Below are 21,363 nucleotides of genomic sequence, written 5' to 3'. Positions count from 1 at the left end.
TGTCGGTCTTTAAAAACAGTCACAGAGTGCTGAGCACTGTAGTTTTTAGCACAGTTATATGAAATAGGGGACTATTTTCAGCAGTGAATTAACCCATAGTCTGTGAAAAATGTCAATCACTGTTTCCAAAAGCCCAAAATGACATCCTCAAATGTCTTGTTTTGTCCCAACCAGCAATCTACAACCCAAAGATATTCATGTTTTAATGTCATAGTGGATATATTCACATGTGAGAAGCTGGAATCAGAAAATTTGGAAATTTTCATCTTAAAAAATGACTCAAAACAATTAATCCATTATCAAAATAGTTGGCGATTAATTTAATATTTGGCAACAAATTGCTTAATCAACTAGTCACTGCAGCTCATGTGTTGCATTGTTGAACTTTGTATCCATCAATTTAAAAAAATGAAAAAACAGAATGGCATGCTGAGATGCTTGACTTTGTAAATGAATAAATGCACTTTATACTCATTACAGAATGAGTATATAGTATACAACTGAGCTACAGGCCTGTAGTTCTTAATGAATTCAATGTAATTCTTTTATTTAAAGCCTGTATGTGTAGGTATTGAAAATGTAACTCTGGTGCCCCCTGCTGGTAGTTGTTTCAAAAGAGACACTGTGGCAGACACCAGCAATGCATGCTACTACTGTCAGCTGCACATTTTTATAAAACAAAACTATATTTTTTGTCAATAAATCCTAAGAAAAGACAAAAACTGACAATGAATTGATCCAATAACATGTAAAGCCTGATATACTTCTTATTCCTCTGTGCCGTAGACCTCCATTGATGTCCAAAAACTATTAAAAACACGTCATTGAGTCACACTGTTGCACTGGATGACATGTTCCTTCATCCATGAACACACACACTAGTTTATTTTGACACAATTACACAAAGCATCCTGCTTCCAGAAATACTCACCAGAACACCAAATATGGATTAATCCATCTCTGAAAATAGTCCCTGATGAATTCACTATTTCCTGAATTATGTTTGCTACAAACTACAGTATCCAGCTGTTTGAGGAAATTATTGAGACTTTTTAAAAAATGAAACTATAAATCTGTGACCTGTTTTTAAAGATTTACATCTTGAGTAGGAATGAATGGGCTTGGACTTAAGTATTGTTGGTTTTGGTCTCTTTATGGGATTTGTTGACAATAATCTTGTATAATTGTATAAATAACTGTCTTGAATTTCCTCAAGATGTTCAGAGATCTTTGAGTGTAAAGAGCAACAACATTCCATTTCTTTGTCTGTTTGAAGTTTATTATCAATCCTCCAGCCCCTCACCACATCCAAACATACATACATCCACAAACACACTCACACTCACATGAAGCTGTACAGTACACGTCATTTCTTTGATTTGAGAGCAGCCGTCCTAATCAAACACAGCCAAAGCCTGCCAGAAATGCGCTCGCTAACGTTCACCTACAGCCCACATTTTCATTTACCATCCATTCTGCTCAAACAAAGAAGAGTCCTCACATTACAGCAAAATGAAAAAATAAAGCTGAAATGAAATACAGAATTTTTTTTTCTTTTCTTGTGATGTCACAGATCAAAAACAGCATTCATGTCTGCACAGAAATGAAGTCAGACACAGGATTTCCTTCTCTGATAAGTGGCTTCACTGTATGAAAGAGTTGTAAGACGTCGCACATGTGAATATATTTTACCACAACTACTCGTATCATATCCAGTGATGAGTAATGTGGTCCTAATGTATGTTTTTGCTATTTGTGTCTCAGACGAGTAAGACAACATGGTTAAAGATGTAAACTGAACGGTGATTAAAAGTCATACTTACTGCCCACTATGTCAGGCCATTACAAAGCGATGACATAGTTACAAAGCACTACATCACTTACCAACAACTGTTAAACACATGTTGTCCTGCAATCTGTCGCACCAGTTCAAACAGCTGGTTCCAGTAGCTGGATTCAGGACCGAGTAGGATTCTCTCAGAATCCAGATTTCAGTTGCGCAGGCTTTCTTAAAATTCATTATGAGAAAAATGTTGAAAATACATGCACATCTCCAGCACTACACACTACTCTTAAGTGGATGAGACCTTTCTCGGTCAGACACATTTGTATTTTTGCATACTTTACATCAAATGTAAGTGTGATCACTTGAAGGTTATACTGAGTGTAAACTTCACACTCACTGTACAACTGGTGCGACAAATTGCTGGATTTTATCCCAGAAAGCTGTCGAAGTGTCAGAGTGGACGACTGAATGGGAAATGTTTAGCACATGATGGATAGTTGATGTTGATGTTTTACAAGTGTTCACTACATCATCACAACTTTCTTCAACATGTCAGACTAGGAGCCTCATTTATGAACGTCTTCTTTCATCCATATATTGACTTCATATTCAAATTCATTTCATTAAATACTATCAGTTTATTATTTTTCTCCATTCAGTTTTCAATTCAAGTGTTGAAATATTACTTTTTTGTGAATTTACTTTTATAATCTGACTTTTTTGACCTTGTTAAATTATCACCATTTGTGAATTTGTTGTAAATGTACATTTTCTCATTGCTTTACAACTTTGCTGTGTATTTTATTGTAAATGTAAAACTTTTTCTTTCATAAAAATACAGCTTGATCTGGCAATGCTTTCTTGTAAAATGAACAACTTTTCATATAATTACAACTTTAACCCTATTTTCTTGAAATTTTACTTTTTTTCCTCAAACAATTATAAATTGATCTTGTAAAATTATACATTTATTCTCAAAATATTTGACTTTTTTCTCAATATGGCTGAACAGTAGCCCTATTACTCTGCCATATCATTTCCATGTTAAATCAGGTTTTTATAAATAACTACTGACTTGAAGTCATTATTAAAGATGCAATTTGACTGTAAGACCATGTTATAAATAAGGCGTCTGGTCTGACAGGTTCTGGGCCGTTTTTTTTTGTTTTTCTCCAGCTGTGCTCTCGGAAAATAAGACATTTGGGACATTGCAACTTTGACACTTTCAGAGAAAACAGTGGATCAACTGTAGAGTTTCAACCAAAACCAATCAGAAAGCTGCTTTAATCTTTTTTTCTGGAACTGATGACACCAGTCAATATTAAAAACCTCTTCATTCATCAATAGCTATATTTCCATATAAATTCATATAAAACAATTTCAAATTAAATAGGTGAAATAAAAAAAGGACAACACTTGAATTTTCAAGGCAATTGCTCAAGGAATTCATTTTCTAGAAAAATCTGCCTTGTCTTAAGGACCGCATTAACAACAAAAGGCCAAAACATGATTTCCTTGTTCACTTAAGTTTCCTCACTTCCTGTTTGCTCAACAGACAACATGGTCCACAGCCAAACACAGTGGCCTATGGTGGCTAGTAGCAATAGTAGTGCATGCTGCAGTCCGGTATGAACGCCACCTTTTTTTTTTTAAAAAGAAATCCACATTTAAAATCACATCATCCTGTACAAACATGGAATCATATTCACATCTAGGAATAAATCAACAACTGAATCAAAGAAAGAGGGAATCAGCATTTAGTTTTCTTTTCCAAAGTCACATGTTTCTTCCCTCGATCGAAAGGCGAGTCAATTCACACTGCAACATCGATATAAGAGTTCATGGGTGACGCTCCGTCCAGCCACTGGTAAGATTGTCACGAGTCAATAATAGATCCGACTAATTTGCTAGATTATTTACCTCCTGCCGGGCTGTGTTGTGCATTTCCATGACTGACTGGAAGGCTGTGAGTGAGACGACGGCCTCGAGGAGAGTGACGACAGGTTACAAGGATTCTGCCTGGGCTGCAATACTGACTCCATGCATCACACAACACCTGGGAACAAAAACATCACTTGTGTTTTCTTGGTCTGAAGCAGTCACACCACGCTCTGTTCGGTGGATGCTGCTCTTAAAAAAGGTTCAACTGGGGCCATAACTCACATTAAAAACTAGCTATGACTTAAAACTAATGTGACTTCAGTGGGACTGATCACACATTTAGTTAACACTAAACTGGCTGTCTATGGGAAGCCCTTAACTGTGAATGAATTCTACTTTGATTCGGATCAGGTTCCACAGACTGTGCATCATCATCGTTCTCATCATGGGGTGTTCAATAATATAATAGCGTGAGTGTTAAAATATTAAATATTGGCACTAACGTTGCTTAAGCACAGCTTCAATCCCAAATTTCTGATATGGAGTCTTCGTAAACCCACAGCAGCCAAACCCTAATCCAGAGGTGATTGGTGGCCTCCTAACCCTGGCAGTGCTAATGCCTTGCTCTGCTATACTTGTATAACATAAACACCAAGACCTGACCATGCTAGTGCCACTTGCTACCTACTGAGCTACAGTGAGGATAAAACCCACAAAAATGAGCCAATTCATGGTTCGTGTTTGGTCCAGTGAGATCCAGAAAACTGTCTTTTATACCACAAAACAGCCCAGTGCCAGCAAGTCCTGGCTTCTATCAGTCCAGGTCTCATTTTACCAGCAGAGTTATTGAGGTGGATGGCTGGAGGCAGGACAGTAGAGTTTAGCTATGCAGTCATTCGGCCAATAAAGAGTGAGATGGGGAGAAAATAGTTCCACTAATTCTCAGGAGTCTTCGGGAGGATAGTGGTTTCTTGTATCACCAAAAAACCTAAATTGTTCCCCTCAAAAGGCAGAAAGAGACAGCAGTATCTTCATATTGTCTGATTGGTCCTCGAGCTGGAAGCTGCCTACCAATCAGACAGAAATCTCATAGGTGGTGCCGCCGACGCCGGTCACCTTCTTCACCCCGCTGCCCTGGTGCTTGTGGGCGGGACTCTGCGTCAATGCCGAGTTGGGATAAGCCAATCCGGGCCGGGCGGACACACTGATTGGGTGAGAGGGGGAGGAAGGGGCGGAGCAGGAGGAAGAGGAGAAGGGCTGGCCGCCGTTGGTCTGACTCAGAGGTTTCATCTGGATCAGCTCATCCCTGATTTTAGACAAAAAACACAAAGAGAAAAAGAAACTATCAATGCGACTGCTCCGTACATCTCGTTCATAATCAGTATTTTACCGTTTCACTCTCGCAATGCATGAGACATGAACTAGTTTCAACTTAAAATGTTCAGTTGGTCTACAGCACACCTCTCACCACAAACCTTCTACATGTATGGATACTATTACTACATGGGCCGCAACTGCACAAATTTAGAAAAGCTACACAAAAGTGCATGTGGACAGAATGGTCTCATTGCTGCCCCTTGTGGCCAATGTAGGAGAAATACCCACTACAACCCCCTAACCGGAGCTGCAGTTTATGTTTTCCCACAAGGGGGCAGTGACCCTGACACACCAGAAGAGCACCAGCTGTAGTTTAACGCTATAGCTTGCTGGTGAACTAGCTTCTGTTCAGATGTTTCCTCAATAGTTGACTCATCTGTGAGCTGGAAAACCATGTGACCTTCAAACTCTACACAGTCCATTCATTTAGTTATCTAAGTCATAATGAAGATACAAGTATCACAGGAGTATGCACTTGTGGAGTAACTGAGAGCAACACAATGAGTGAGCAGCATGGAAAAGCAACAGGGATGTTTGACAGGACAGACACGCACATCTCACAAAATGAAACCGACTTCGTTGTCGTCATGCAAAAGCCTGACTGTGCCTTGATGTAAATGAGATGACAATCTAGCTGCTGAACTAAAAATGCAGAAATGTTGCATGTGACATTGATGCTCATTCCTGGAAGGAAACAAGACAACGACATTTCATGCATTTGTTCTCAATTATAACAAAGAACGACAGTGTCTAAGTGGGAAACCTTCCCTAACATCATCATCATCATCTCTAGTTACTTCAAGATATAATGACTTCTTATTACATGTCACATGTTATCTTGAATTCTTTCACTCGTTATACTGGTAAGGTCTGTTGTACTGCTGCTGTTATTTTGCACATCTTGAATTGATATTTTTGCGCATCTTAATTCATAAATGGTTATTTATATTCTAATACTTAAATTGTCTGCTGTGTAAGATAACATGAACTCTTCTCTTTGTCTGTTCTTGTTTCCTAAAGTATCTTGTTAACAGTTGCTGTAACAAACTAGTTTCTCCATGAGAATAGTTCTGTTTGAAGTTATTTTTGCACTTTTTACATGTGTGCATATTTCATGTAGTGTGAATGGATCCACTTCTATCTGTAGAAAGCTAAAGGCACTAAATAATGTACTGACCTAAGTGGAACAAAATTAGTACAAATAGGAGTTGTAAAGCGGAAGACAAGAACAACAGGCAGACCATGACAACATCACAAATATAAACAGTTACAGACTGAGAAACTACTCAAACTTCACAGGCAAATGGAAGACAAGCAGAGGGAGAAGAAGGAGGAACTCACAGGAAATCTGGCAGGAGGAGGAGGAAGAGAGAGGGGAGGAGGAGGAGGAGCAGTCAATCAGGTAGTCAGGTTTTCAGGCGGGCAGGTGGTTTTTTCAGGGTTAGCAGCAAACCAATCGTCCTGACAAAATGCGAAACTCATACTCACTTCGGCGCTTGTATTCCTCCTCCTCCTCCTCCTCCTCCTCCCATCCCTCCACTTCCTCCTCCTACCCCTGCTGCGTTCGCTCCGGCTGACGCCGAGGCCTTTCGGACCAGCCGGTACTGCATTTCGGCGGCGGCGGCGCTCGAGTAAGAGAGCGACTTGCCCAGAGGCGGGGGGTGCGGGGAGCGGGGAGGGTGGGTTGTGGAGGTGGAGGAGGAGCCCAGAGGGGTGTCGGTGGAGCGGGTGCGGTAGGGGTAGGCATGGTGAGGGGGTGCATGGGGGGCAGCGAAGCGGGGGGGGGCGTGAGGTGGTGGTGGAGGAGGAGGAGGAGGAGTGGTGGTGGTGATGATGGGAATGGTGGTGGTGATGATGGGAGTGATGGTGGTGATGGTGTGGTGGAGGTGGGGCAGAGGAGGGGGGCGGAGCAGAGCCCTGATTGGCAGGTGGGGGGTGAGTGCTGGGGTGGGTCTCGCCCAGCAGACGCTCCCTCTCGGGGGGAGGCGGCGGGGAGGAGGACGTGGAGGAGGAGGAACGATGGAGGAAGGGGTGATGGTGGTGATGGGAGGAGCGGTGGTGATGGTGGTGATGGGGAGACTGGGAGGACTGGGAGTGCATCTCAGCATCTCTCTGCTGTGATGACAGAAAGGGGGAGGTGTAGCCGCCTGCCGCTGGTGTGCAGGGTCTTCCGGAGGAAACCTCGGGGGCTACCGAACCTGCTGCCACCCCTTTGTCGAAATCGTCGCTGCCTGCCAGTAAGTTGTCATATGACAGGCTTCCGTTGCGGGATGGGTGGTGAGGTGGTGGTGTCTGATTGGCTAAGCTCTTGAAGCTGGCTGAGGTGATGGTCGCCTCGGAGACGTGGGCGGTGCCTGCTGAGGTGTGCGTGGAGCTGGAAGATCGCGATGCCACTCCTGATAGGACGGTGGGGTCGGAGAAGGAGGGGTACGAGCGCCCGCCGAGGGAGTAGCCAGGGATACCCCCTCCTCCCACCTCTCTTCCTCCCTCTCTCCTCTCCCCACCTCCTCCCCCTGCTACTCTGTCAGATGAAGTGTCCCTGCGGTCCAGGCTGGGCTGGGAGCGGAAACCAGGCTGCTGGCTGGCCTGGAGGAGGGAGGAGGTGGAGGAGGAAGAGTCCCTGGCACTGCCAACACTCTCCCCTCGACTTAACTGGAGGAGGCAGGGGGAGGAAGAAAAGGAGGAGGGAAGGTGAAGGAGAGAGGGGAAAAGAAACAACAAGAAGCTGAGCAAACAGAAGCAGAGTTTCACCCAGCATGGGAGATCTACCATGAATCCCGGCCACACTAAAGCTCCCTCTAGTGTTGACATCTTGACACCTTAACTGTTGTTATGAGCAATTTTTCATGAGCAGGGACTTGGATCTTTACAGGTCAGTGCTGATATTGTTGGTCTGAAGCCCATTTTTTTTAGATGTTCAATGTTTACTTTGAGAACATCACCACCCTCACAACACAATGCTAAAGGTGGCCAAAAACCTCACTCAAACATGGAGAAATCAAGGTTCTGCACACTTAGGCCCCAACGCAAGTATTAAATAATAGTCAGCTTTCTGTCACTAGACCTTCATCAAAGCAATTAGGAGATTGCTTTCTATATTAATTTATCCAGTTGGACACAAGTGACAGCTCTGAGTGGCATGTAAACAAAATAGCACCTCTATCACAGCGTCAGATAGAGTATGGCCAACACTTAAACGCTGTGAAATGATGAAATTAAAAGTTTACCGCTGCATCTCTACCATCTGCTGCTGTTTAAATTCTCAGCTGGTAGAGATTTAACATCATATCTACTACCTGCACTCCATTTAACTGGCCATTCCTGCCCTTGCCACTACTTAACAAGCATCACACTGACATGGGAGCAAATCCACTGTGAACTGCATTTCCCAAGTGCATGAAAGGGCATCATAGCATTATAAGCTTTGAGGTTCTCTTTGTCAAACATTTGCCTTGATGATGGTCTACTGACCGAAAGCTTGTCTTCATATTCAAAAGTGTGCAGTCTTCCTTTCTCCATGTAATTTGTAAATGGCAACAGTGTGTGAATAACAATTGTATGTGTGCATTGTCAAACATATTCGTACTGACCACCTGTGAGACAAATGCGTAATCTAGAATAATGACAAGTAGTTGTGAGGGAGTGCTGAGGTCACACAAATCATTCATTACAATTAAAATATAATATTCCTAATGACAAGAAATTGAAACTGGAATTTAACAGAAAGAATCATTTTTTGGTAGTTATTGAAAGTGACTCCAGATGAAAATTTCCTTATGTCTAACTTTATATCTACAGAAGCGCCACAATACATAAAAGAGGGAACCAAGTTGATCTTTTGATTCCTCTGTATTACAATGCAAGATCAATGGTTGGCCTGGTCTGTCTGAAGAATCAGGAAATGTTTTCTCATGTGAGACCAATTGAGATACAAGAGTATGAAACATCAAAATTAGGTGTGTTTGTAGAGCATTGCTTACATGCCAACTTGCCAAATAATAGTAATAACTGAGTAATAATACTGGATATGGGCTACAGGGGAACAATTTTATTTCACAAAATGTGGGGAAAAATCTACAGGGGTCACTGAGATGTATTTCTAATCGCAGAGGAGAAAAAGACTGAAAGGAATCTAATAAAGAGATGGAAGTTGGAACAACAAACTAAAGAGAAATGAGGGAGAATCAAAACAATATTTTTACAGAGTGCTGGACTGACAGGTGGGAAGATACAGACCAGACATGGGTTCAAATACTGAGTACAAACAACTCATCTATTCAGGGACAATAATATAACCCAAAAATACTTTAATCTTAATCAGCTTTATGTCCAATCAGTGCTTGTCACACAAATAAATCCAGTCACTAACTATTTTAAATGTTTTCAAGCAGTATTTCACCCACATCCAGAACCAACAGAGAGGAGCAGGAAACAACGTTAAAAGAGAAGATAAGAAAGGACAAAAAGCTTTCAGAACAATCACTTACTGATACTGATCAACAGAAAGCCACTGAGAAACCAAACCAAGATGGCCGACAGGAAATCAAAAGGAAAAACAAAAAAACAAAAAGGGAGATGCATTAGATTGAAATCAAAGAGATAAAAGAAGCAGAGGCAGTGACAAATGTGTCTTAGAACAAATGGAAAAACAGAAACACACACACACCATGTACTTTTTAATACATGAGTGTGCTTTGAAACGACATCACCTGACTGTCTCTCCTGTATGTGCAGTATATGTGTGTGCGTTACCTGGTTGGCGTAAGCGTGTGTGAGCGCTGTGTGGTTCTTGCCAGGGCTGTAGCTGGGCCTGTACTTGTACATGGTGGGGGTGGGAGGGGCTTTGTTCAGTAGACTGCACTCTGCAGGTAGTTTGAAGAGAGATGGAATTAAAATATCACTGTGGAGACAAAGTTCGTGTTCAGATATGTGGTGAAAGTTACAGCTGTAAGCAGGGAGTTGGAAAGTATTACCCTCTGTGTTCCCTCTGGTGATTCCAGGGTAACGGAGCTCCGGTTTAGGAGGAGGAGGAGGCTCAGCGTCACATGACTGGCTCTCCATCATCTCCAGACTGGACTTGGACTGGAAAAAACAGATGAAGACAGATGAGATCAAGAGATTGAAAGTCGCATTCAGTTGTTTCGCCTGAAATATAGAAACATGATTATATACAGAATATTTTCTGTCTATGTGACAATGAAAGGGGATGTGTGTCTGAATATTTGGGCTTTCTCCATGATTGATATTTAACTTTAAGCCAGAGTGAAATAATTAAAACAAGACAAAGAGTAAAACTGATATTTTCTTTTCATTTAAAGCAAACAACAACAAATATATTTTGTGAACTAGACTTGGCTAAAGGTTATACTAAACATCTTTAAAGAGGACCTATTATGCTCATTCCAGCTCTATTTTTTTATTTTTGGACTCCACTAGAGCAGCTCTGCATGATTCACAGTTCAAAAAACTCCTTATTTATCTCCCCTCTATGTACACAGTTTCTCTTACACGATGAGCCCACTCTGTTCTGATTGGCCAGCTTTACGTATCAGAGTTACGTAATTCTACCATCATTGCCAACCAAACGTTTCCTGCTTTACTGTGCAGGTAGCAGATGTCCATATAAAGAAATCTGTCATGAACTGACGCCAGCTCGGGCTGAAAATAGAAAAATCTGTTGGAAACCGAGCGTTCAGAGCAGTCTGAAGCTGCTGCTTTTTGTTCACAGGGATTACTGCTACATACGTTTACCTTGTTATTTGACACGTTGGCCACTTTTAACATGAACATCCGATATTGTGACATCATATATATGTCTGAAAATAAGGAAAAGCATAATACGTCCCCTTTAAAGTTGCTATCTAGCAAATGACAAGTCAACCAACCAGCTGCAATATTTTGCTCAGTCCCTGTAAAAAAAAAAAAAAAAAAAAAAAAAAAAAAAAAAAGAGGTCAAATTGGAAAAATACTTAAAATTTTTCTCAGTCATCAGTGTTTCAGTAAAAAAATAAGCCCAGAAAAAAAACTAAATCAAACCTCAACCTCAACAATCCAATTCCCTCTCAGATATACCACTGTCTGTGGACTTCATTCCACTGATGATGTGAGTAGCCTCCAACAACCTCCACCAGTACAGTGATTTCTGACTGTTACAACTGTTTGTTAATTAACACAAACAATCACAAAAGGCTATAAGATGCTGTTGGGGCTGACTAATGTATGTACATCTGACTCCTGACATCAGGATACAATAAACAGACAAATCATCCCAGCTCTGTAGTGTGTTTTGGTATCCATTTTTATGAGGCATCACAGGCAGGTTGGGCTGATAGATGTGGTTGTGTTGTGTTTGCTGATGTGACCTTACAGGATTTCTGGCTATTGAATTTCAAACAGCTTTTAAACCACTCCCTGCCATCTGGACCTGCCTATATGCAAACTTACTGAGTGCAGGTTTGAATGAGAAGCACCGCACCCTTACATAACACTTGTTTACTAGCAGGCCAAAGCAATCCTGTTTTTTTTCTTTGAAACCGGTGTTTGAATCAGAATGATAATAACACACCTGTCAGTTTTATGGCACTTCAGAAACGTTTGTCCCCTGTGAGCACACCCATCTTGCTGTTCTTACCCTATGCAGATCTCCCTGTATGCCGTTGTCCAGGATCTTTGCAGCCAGCTGCGCCTCAGTCAGCTGTGGCCGCAGAAAAGGAGGCTGCACACACACACTCTGCACACACTTCTTCCTGCCCAGATACCTGCAGAGAGCACAGACACATGTGTGGTGAAATAATGTGCTAGACTGATGTAAGCAGCACAGATTAGACGATAAGAAATAAAAAAGGATACAAATTCAAGACTAAAAATTAGAAATATAACAGTAAAATGACCACTTATGTGTATTTTATTGAGTGATGTAAATTGAAGGAGGGGAAGATTGTTGGATGTTGCTGATCAGGATAAAGTTTTAAAAAATGCACCTGGGGGCTTGTGAACTGCAGAGGACATGAGAGACATTCTTCCAACAGCCATTGGTGAAAGGGTTAACGCCCCCTCTAAACTTCCCTGTTACCTGTTAAGAATAAAGAAAATGAAAACAGCCACCAACAGTGACAGAGCGAAGGGAAAAAACACGCATCAGAGGTAAAGTTTTAAGACCTTTTTTTCCTGGACGTGTAGGTAAGGCAAGTTTATTGATATAGCACATTTCAAAGTGCTTTACATTAAACATTAAAAGCATTGAGACAAAGCGCAAATTTACTCTACATACAACTCCATTCATGCCTACTTCTTATTTCTAACACTGAAATCTTTAACTAGAGGATTTCAGGAGCTCCACACAAGCTGTTTCTGGTACACACGTACCGAAACACTGAGTGGAGTTTCCTACCTGCTCATTAGTAGTCCTGCCTCTGGCAACAAGGACTATGTGGAAACCAGTGAGGCCAGCAACGGGAATGAAGAACAGGCCTGCGACACACATAACAGCCAGCCTGAGAGCACAGGAGGTCAAGGAATATATTAAAGACATTAGAAGCAACAGAAAGGTGGAGGCCATTCATAGATTTCATTGTGATGTGCGTCATGACCATCGGGACACAAAAAAAAAACTTACTACCGAGAAAATTTTCTTAAGCAAGTTAGGTGAGAGGGGAGAAAGAAGCAGATTGTATTAATGCATGAAAACACATACTGACTTGTTGAAGCTTTTGAGAGCTTCAGTCGTTGCAAACTGAACAGAATCTTCAATCTAAAATGAATCTAACCCTATTCATAGAGACTAGGAGGTTCTTAAAAGGATACGTGACGATGGCGTGCAGGCGGTCGATGTTCTGGCGATGGTAGAGGATGAAGAGCAGGCCGAAGCCAAACACAGCTATGATGTGAGCCGTCAGTGACAGGAGGAAGAGGAAGAAGTAGCGGTAGTTCCTCCTGCCGATGCAGTTGTTCACCCACGGGCAGTGGTGGTCGAAGTCCTACATTATGAGGGTTAGAAGACATTGAGGTCAGAAAACTGGCACAGTCAATGACATTTGCTGATATGAAAAGTGATATTATAACATGAGTAACTTGATTTGATGCTTGATGCAAGTTTAGCTTGATATTTTTGGTCTTTGTAGAAGTGGCCTCAGATAACGTGCAGTAGCATATTTAGTTACTTTATTGATTCCGTTGCTACAGACAATGAGGTGATGAACAATGTGAAAAGCTCTGAGGAGTGTCAGTATTTCCATAGTAATAAATCTGGTAAGGCTTCACTTCACAGTTCATCACATCAGCTTCTATTTTTGGTGACTATATATTGTGTTGTTATATTATCATAGTGTGGGCTTTTTCCAAGTCAAACTGCACTTTTGTAGGGCTGTAGTCTGCTGGTCGACTAGTTGGTCGATATGCTCTCATCCGACTAAATTCTCATTTCGATTAATCTCCGTGTTACTTTCATAAGGAGAAAAGTGCTACATCAACAGCCGTCCAGGATTAATCCATTATTTCCTGTGGCGGGAGGGACAGACTAACAAATTACCTGTGAAAACGAGTCAAACTCTGTGTCGTTGCCTAGGAAACTATTGGTAGCGTAACTCTGTTAAGGAATACGGCATTGCGTAGTATGTTTGCGTAGCGAGTGGGAAAAGAGTGAGCGGCAGAGAAGTGACGGTGGATGCGAGCGGAGCAGAGGAAAAGGTTAGCAGTAATTGTCAGTCTGGCAGTAAATGTACTGTCTCACTTGTCTGATTTGATTTGGATATACAAATCTTCATGTAGGTCTTCTTTAGGCAGACTGTGCATGGTTCAGTAGGAAAATATTTAAGTAAAAACTTGACTGTGACCTTCCTAATTAGAGACAGTGTACATGAATATTTTGTGTAAATGGTGAGTGTGTGTGTGTGTCTGTGTGCACACCTCGACACAGTTGTCACAGACGGAGCAGTGGGAGCACCGTGGCGGCCTGTAGAAGCGACAAGTTGAACACCACTTCATCCTGACCTGGATCCCTCTGATCTCCACCGTCTTGTAGAGGGGAGCACGGAAATCGTCCTCCTTGTCCTCGTCCTCCTCGGCTATGGAGACAAGCCACAGAAAACACACGCAATCAACCCTGAGGTCAACCATAATGAGGGTTTTAGACCTGATATCACATCACAAATCCCTCAACCCAACATCTAACTCGTTTTCTCTCAATAATCGCCCTGAAATTCCTCCTCGGATCAATCATAGATCAAGTGAAAGTGAAATTTGTTAATCAGTCAGTCAATCAATCAGTTGCTGTCAACAATATTTTAATGTGACTGCTGTGAGCTCTAATTTGATTTTAAAATCAAACCAAATTAAACTGAACTGCCTCAACTCTGTCCCCTACTAAGTATCTTTCTGTGTCTATTAAATGGTGAAAATAACACAAAACCAACAGCAACAAAAAAAACTGAAGCTACAATTTAATGGCCTATTTAGTGACATAAAATACATCACGTATAGACATAAAGTGCAGTGTGTACCTCCATCTAACTACCCACCTCTCGGGAAGATGCCGGGGTCCATGAATGTGGCCATACAGAAGTTAGCCAAAACAAACAGGAAGATGACTCCATTGTAGATGGGCACGGCCACTGAGAAACGCTCTGAAAGCCATGGACATCTAAAACATAAACAGAGAGGACAGTGCCTGACAGTTAGAGAAAAAACCAGGACAACCACTTTCATATGATATTTCCTAGTTATCATGAAAATGAGGTCCTCTTCCAGACTGATAATTATTATCACTGTAAATACACTTTGGGAAATATGCTAGTTTGGTGATATTCATCTTCAGACTAATTTCATCCGTTTCATCCAGAGCTTGTAGAGGTCCAGAGAATAGTTCTCCATATGTGGCTAACTGGGAATGATATGCTTTGACTGTAGATGATTTCACAGGTCTTCAATGCTGGTTTAAAATGTGTCTGGAGTTGCTGTCACAGCAACATGTCTGTAGGCTCAAACCTGTGAAAGTGTAGGCTCGCTCAAAGTGAGCTGAATCACTGACCGTGCGGAAAGGAAAAGGCTGACCTTTCTTCTATATTTTTCTTATTACCAACAAATCTCATGAAAAGACAGAAACCAACAATGTATTTGTTTCCCAAACCTTTCCCCATCCTGCCTCAGCCCCAAGTACACTAGTTCCTCCTGAAGACGTAGGTCAATAAAAACATCTCACAAATACATGGCTGCCTAAGATTACTTACAACAGTTTTTACAACAGTGCTCAAACCTGACAACGCCCAAGAAATAGCTCCAGGAAGTCAAGTGTCACATGTTGAATGTCTAAGATGAAGGGTCCAATTTCAACCATGGAAGCACAACAACAAGCATAGCGTGGTAGATCTTGGGCACATGGACAGTGTGGGTGTCTCCTGGCACACCTGCTACATTGGTTCATGTCTGCACAGCAGTGCAAAGTGCAAAAGGGCATGGGTGAAGTTGACTATAGATTAGAGGGTGTGGTGATTCATAAATAAAGCCAGTCACATCACTGCTCTCATAGCTCTCAAACAGTCAGTCATCAGTCAGTCATCAGTTAACAGATACTGTATCACCAATATTCATTTATAAATCAATGCAGGCTGTTTTACTGATGTTCCTAATTTAATCACATTAAAATGTATTTTTTATGCCAATTTAAAACTGGAGTGCGGGTCTTTTGTCTCCCTCTACTGACAGAGTAATTACAAAAACACTGTTGTTCTACTCTGTTGTTACGGTTGCAGCTGTTAAATTATGAATAAATTGTTTTGAGTGTCACACAACTAGTGCAGGAACGTCAAACCCGACACCAGTTTAAAAACTCTGGTATGCTGTGAAATACAAAGAGATGTATCTGTAGGTGATAGACTTAATCAGCATTGTGTGAAGTCAATTAGCAAGGGCTTGAATGTAACAAACCTTCATTTACATGTAAAAGTTCTGCACTGCAGGTTTAAATCATTGGCTGAATATTTCATTAACAGTTAATTAAATTATATTATTAATATAGTTTATTTATATTTTAAGCAAATTACAGCACATTTGCTACAAGTGTTTACTTTGCTCTTGTTGATAAAATCACCAAAGTGTCAGTGGATTGACATCGTGCCAAAAACAGAGGTACGTCTAAGATGTCTCTTCTCAGCGTGAAGTCTAGGACCCAAATTCCACTAAATACCAACAACTTTGTGTTGCGTCTTTGAATGAACCTCCCACCTATTTGCGCCTCTCCTCCCATCTGTGCCCAGTGTGCTAAGCACCAAAATACCACACAGACCAGCAAAGTGAATTTCATGGTCAGGAAAATACCAAAGCAGCATGGCACTGCTTACACTGGATTGTTGTGTCTCCATGACATTATACCCAAAATGTTAAGATGCTGTTGTAAACCACATTTTGTCACATTTGATGGACACTGCTGACTGAGCTGGCAGTATTCCACTGCTTCCAGTCATTGAGCTAAGCTCATCTGTGTCCTGAACTGAGAGAAATTAAAGTGATACTGATCTTTCTCATCAGACTGTGAGTAACGCAGCAAACAGATGTTAAACTGGTCAGTTTGACCAGTATGGGTTTTGGATGGTTGATGATGTTTTTAAGATAGAAGTAGCTTACAATGAGTACTGTTATTTAGCATTATTGTATTTGACTATATGCATTCCAAAATTAATTACCTCAAAGAAATGCATATTATTAATCATTTTTCTAAAAAACAAAATAATAACAATCCAATATTTAAACAACATAACCATACGACTGGTTTATGGTCTCCTCCTGTACTTCCTCATTTTTCCAGATAATCTTTTCCAGCCTGTTCTTGCAGTGTTGTAATCTTTCACTGATGAGAAAATGAGAGGGAATGTGAGAGTGACTGCAGGGACACAAACACTAACACACTCAGGGAGAAAGACAGAGTGAGAGACTGGATGATGGGCTTTTGTCAGGGTGACAGATGTTGGCCTATTTTCTCTCCACTAATCTGAAGCACTGAGCTAACTGCCCACCAAACTGACCACACACACACACACAGCTTAGATTTTCTCACATACTGTTTGCACACACAGATATACACAGACAGGCGGGCGCGCGCACACACACACTAACTCAAACCTGTCATTCTGACTTTTTCACATTAACAATCCGTATACACGTCATTTCTCCCACAGACAGCTTCACACATTCCCACTCTCACTACTATTTTTTTCCCTTCTCACACTCTCACCCTCTGACAAACACACACAAACACACTCCAGAGTGAGGTGTCAGCAAGATTAGTGTTGACAGTCTATAACATCATTGACTTAGCATTCTGTCAAAAACATTCATGGGGCTTAAGGCCACACTGGGGCGAATAAATCTGAAAACGCTGTTTACATGTGAAAACAAACTCAGCTCAGTACTGACTGTTTTTTGTTGTTTTTTTTTACAAAGTTCTGCATCCATACTGAAACTCTCAAACTAGAAAAGTGGCTGAATCTCTTCACAATCCACCATTTGTAGACAAATAACCACACTGTCCTGGCTGTATGTTTCCAGGTATCAAGCTGCTGCATCACAGCAGGTTAAATCTGTTTTTTTTTTAGCTTAAACATGTGCAGAGAGTTGAAACTATGGGTCCTCAAATGATTGGTTCAATGTTGCTTATATGACAGTGCTCATGATTATAAAATCTACCAAAGCAATGAAAACATTTAAGAAATTAAGTCATTTGACAAATTTCCAGCAAACTGAGTTAAGTATTTGGTAATACGTATTTATACAATTTATGAAACTGACTCAAACTTAATTATATTCAAGTTAATTGTTTCAATCCAACTGTGTACAGATGCAACACTTCATACAGATTAGTGTTTATGTGACAAATACCCATCAAAATGTCAGTTTAATTAACATGTTTCCTGGTTCCATTAGTCTGATAACTAGAAAGCAGTACAGATTACATTTCTTTTGATAATGACTTCCCAAACTAAATTTGGCTATTTTTTGGCTGTACTGTACAAATTAAATTTTATTATGTAGCCTATTTTATCATGTATAAATGTACAGTATTTTACTCTTTATTGAGAGATTGATACACCAATAGATTTGGTTCATTTCTCTATCCCTAAAAGACGGCCTTCAGCTTGATAAAACTGATCCAGCTTATTGTGAGCAAGTCTGGTTTGAGCTTAAAGCTGGCTAAATCTTGCTCTTTAGCTCCTAAATGCTCCACTATGTTCACCAGCTAGTTGCTGACTGTGTCTGCTGTTTGATGGTGGGGCAGGTATTGTACAGGTTTATCAGAGCTTAAAACAGTGCCTGCTGCTGCTGGAACAGGAGGGCTGATGACAACGCTGAGAATGGACCAACTAATAAGTTCATAAAACCAAAACAACAAGCTGAAAGACACTAAAAGACTTCCAATACAACTCTGGTCTTCTGCAGAAATGTTCAGATGACTCTGCAGTTGTGGGGTGTGTCAGTGGTGGACAGGAGGCCGAGTACAGGGAACTGGTGGACCGCCTTATGGCATGGTGTGGGAACAGCCATCTCCTTTTAATTATGACCAAGATGAAGGAGATGGTTGTGGATTTTTATAGGACCATGAAAAGTACTGTGCAAAAGTTTCAGGCACCCTAGATGTTTAGCTTCTTATCCATTATGCAATACCATCAGGGAGGTGTTTGATTGGTCCCAAATTTATTCATGACATGACAAGCATACAGCTAGAGTCATAAAGAACTATTTTCACTATTTTCAAGAAGAATGATGAGTCCTGCAACAGATGGTATGGTTTGGACCCCACAGATCCCTGATCTCAACATCATGGAGTCAATCTGGGATTACATGAAGAAGCACCTGAGATGACCTAAATAATAAATCCACAGAAGAACATTCTTTCTCCAGGATGGTTACAACAACCTACCTGCAAGTTACCATTTTTCTGTTTGTGAGATGAAATGGTCCTTTCTGTAGCTGTATGTGTGTGAGACTGATGAGCTGTTCCACTTACGTGAAGCAGAAGAATAGCGTGGTGGAACCAACGAGGAAGAAAGTGGCTGCTGACACAGGGACGTAGCGGGAGGGTCGCAGGGGTCTGCTGGGCGGGACCACGGTGTGGGGGAGGGGTGACGAGGATGGACCCCGCCCTCCGCTCTTACTGCTGCCACCTGGCATCACTTCCTGTGTGTTGATGTGTGTGTGTTGTGTTCAGCAACGGCTATGCTGAGGGATTCGTCATTCAGAGTTAACAGTTTCTTTAGGTGTATTGAGTGGATTTGTAGTTAGGGTTAGAAATGGTGGATTGGCGAAAAAAAAGATACAAAAAAATATGGAGGGATAGTTGACAAGGACTTCCTCTTTCTCGTGGAAAAGAGGGAAACACTCCTTGGCATCAGCACACTGAGATGGGAGGAGGAGCCAACACTTGTTTTCTTAGGTTCTTAGGTCAATCCTGATCAACTGTGTGTGAGAGATTAAAAGAAGCTTACAAGTCACTGCTGTAAAAGCTTTTGTTTTCCAGTCAGCCAGAAAAACAGGTGGGAATGCGGGATAAACAAATAAGCCACAGATTGTTAAGAGGAAAAGGTGTCCGGACAGCTACCTGTTAAGAGTCGCAGGCAAATACACAATACTAGTTCAACTCTGCTCTACCAAACATGTCAATCAATTAAAAATACAAGCCAATAGAAATAGATCATTCTTAAGGGTCCACAAGAATAAAATCAGTCTAAAAAGACTAAATCTGCTTGTTGTATAGAAAGGTAAATAAAGGCTTGGTGAAAATCATAATAGTGCAATTAAAAAAACATGGCTATTATTTAGATATAAAAAAAGTATCTGGACCCTTCTGCTGACACAATAATTTTGTTCCTTAGTGATGTTGAAGTCCTATTTGAAATACATAACTATCAAACCTCAGCACAACTGATGAACCTTGATTGACAGATCAAACTGAAATTTGAGATTAAATTCAATTGTGACAGAATGGTGCTTTCTATGTCTTGTGTCTGGTGTGAGCAGGTTGGTGGACAGGTCAGTAGACTGAACACTTTGATTTGATTGGTAAATAAATGGGACTTTTGTGAGGTACAAGAGTAGGCAGAGGTAGACCTGTTTTGGTAGGAGATGAACAAATAAGACAGAAGAAAAGCAAAAGCGAGACATAAAATGAGAGTGAAAAGAAAGAGAAAGGACAGCTTGAAAGAGAAAATGTCCTGTGTGATAATCTGACTTGGCTTTTGGTTTTCCTTCCTCTGTGACCTTCTTCAGCTTAGAAAAAGTGCAGGTCCAGACCAAAAATGGGACATGGGATTGTTAGTAGCCAAGTCTGTGCTAGTAAAATATATGGAGATTCTGGAGTTTTCAGCACCCGCAGATCAGCAGTCTGCGCAGCTGTAGCAGTGTGAGAAAAAGTCTTGTAAATAAAAAAAAAAGACGACAACCCTTTTGCTCTCTGTCAGAGAGGGAGACAATTTGCTTTCAGTCCAGGACTCGTATTAGAAACAGCAGTCTGTAAGCGGGCCAATGGAGTAGCCTGGTTTTCCTGTGTCGGGGCATCCCTAAACCCCGCCGGTGGCTGATTCAAACCACCTCACCTGCCAGCTGCACCAGGGGTGTGATTGGAAGACAAAAAGCAGGAAGTAATGGTGTGGTACTTTCCAAAACATCTGGGTGAAAATCCAGTAGAACATCCATTAGTATCCATGTAAATGAAAATGCTGAGAGCTAAAATTACACCTAGGAGGTTAAACGTGAATACAGCTGTGTTGATAAGGAGCCCTGGGGATTAAGTGTGAACAGTAAATGGGAGTAATATCAGCCGGCTTCAGCAACACAGAACACACTTAACCTCAGTTTCTCCACTGGTCTCCTTGATCCACTGTGTTTGCGAACAACCGCGCCTGTTAGTTATATAACCGTCAGCCTCCCAGCTACAGGCCGTTTTCTTCTCCAGGGACTTCCAGGGCTTTCCCTCTGCTTCCTTCCCCAGCAGAGAGCACTGAGGCTTGGATAATACCCTCCCACAACAATCCCTTGGAGGATACAGCCTCTCTGGAGCAACGTCCTAAAACATGACCTTAACGCAAATGTGAAAAAATGTTGCTATTATGCATGGAAGATAGAGACTGCATCTTGAGGTTTTCCAGGTTTGAAGTATCCTTCTCCAACCTCGAAAAAAAGTGCTGATCAGTGGCCTCCTCTTTTGTGCTGCAAACTGCTTTTGTGTATATGGAGGAAACACGTAGGAGGTGTCAGGACTGAATATTAATTCCAAAAGATCATCCTTGGTCACAAAAAAAGTGAATCCAGTCTGATGGTTGGTCCGGATGCTGCAC

The 21,363-nt window shown here is 41.3% G+C and overlaps 1 protein-coding gene across 1 annotated transcript in view; it reads right to left on the bottom strand.

Annotated features, from left to right (window-relative positions):
* Window positions 1-1,257: 1,257 nt before the first annotated feature.
* The window catches only part of zdhhc5a (zinc finger DHHC-type palmitoyltransferase 5a), a 28,588-nt gene continuing 8,482 nt past the window's right edge, over window positions 1,258-21,363 (bottom strand). The window contains 12 exon segments of the mRNA XM_044346665.1: window positions 1,258-4,973; window positions 6,533-6,828; window positions 6,830-7,696; window positions 9,797-9,906; window positions 10,018-10,126; window positions 11,676-11,802; window positions 12,025-12,116; window positions 12,435-12,537; window positions 12,848-13,020; window positions 13,949-14,106; window positions 14,560-14,681; window positions 19,038-21,363. Coding sequence (XP_044202600.1) covers window positions 4,742-4,973; window positions 6,533-6,828; window positions 6,830-7,696; window positions 9,797-9,906; window positions 10,018-10,126; window positions 11,676-11,802; window positions 12,025-12,116; window positions 12,435-12,537; window positions 12,848-13,020; window positions 13,949-14,106; window positions 14,560-14,681; window positions 19,038-19,201 — 2,553 coding nt within the window. The 5' untranslated portion in view covers window positions 19,202-21,363 and the 3' untranslated portion in view covers window positions 1,258-4,741.

Source organism: Thunnus albacares, chromosome 3 (assembly GCF_914725855.1).
Source record: "Thunnus albacares chromosome 3, fThuAlb1.1, whole genome shotgun sequence".
NCBI classification, from domain to species: Eukaryota; Metazoa; Chordata; class Actinopteri; order Scombriformes; family Scombridae; genus Thunnus; species Thunnus albacares.
The sequence above is the reverse complement of the archived record's forward strand: the minus strand, read 5'-3'. Positions and strand labels throughout refer to the sequence as shown.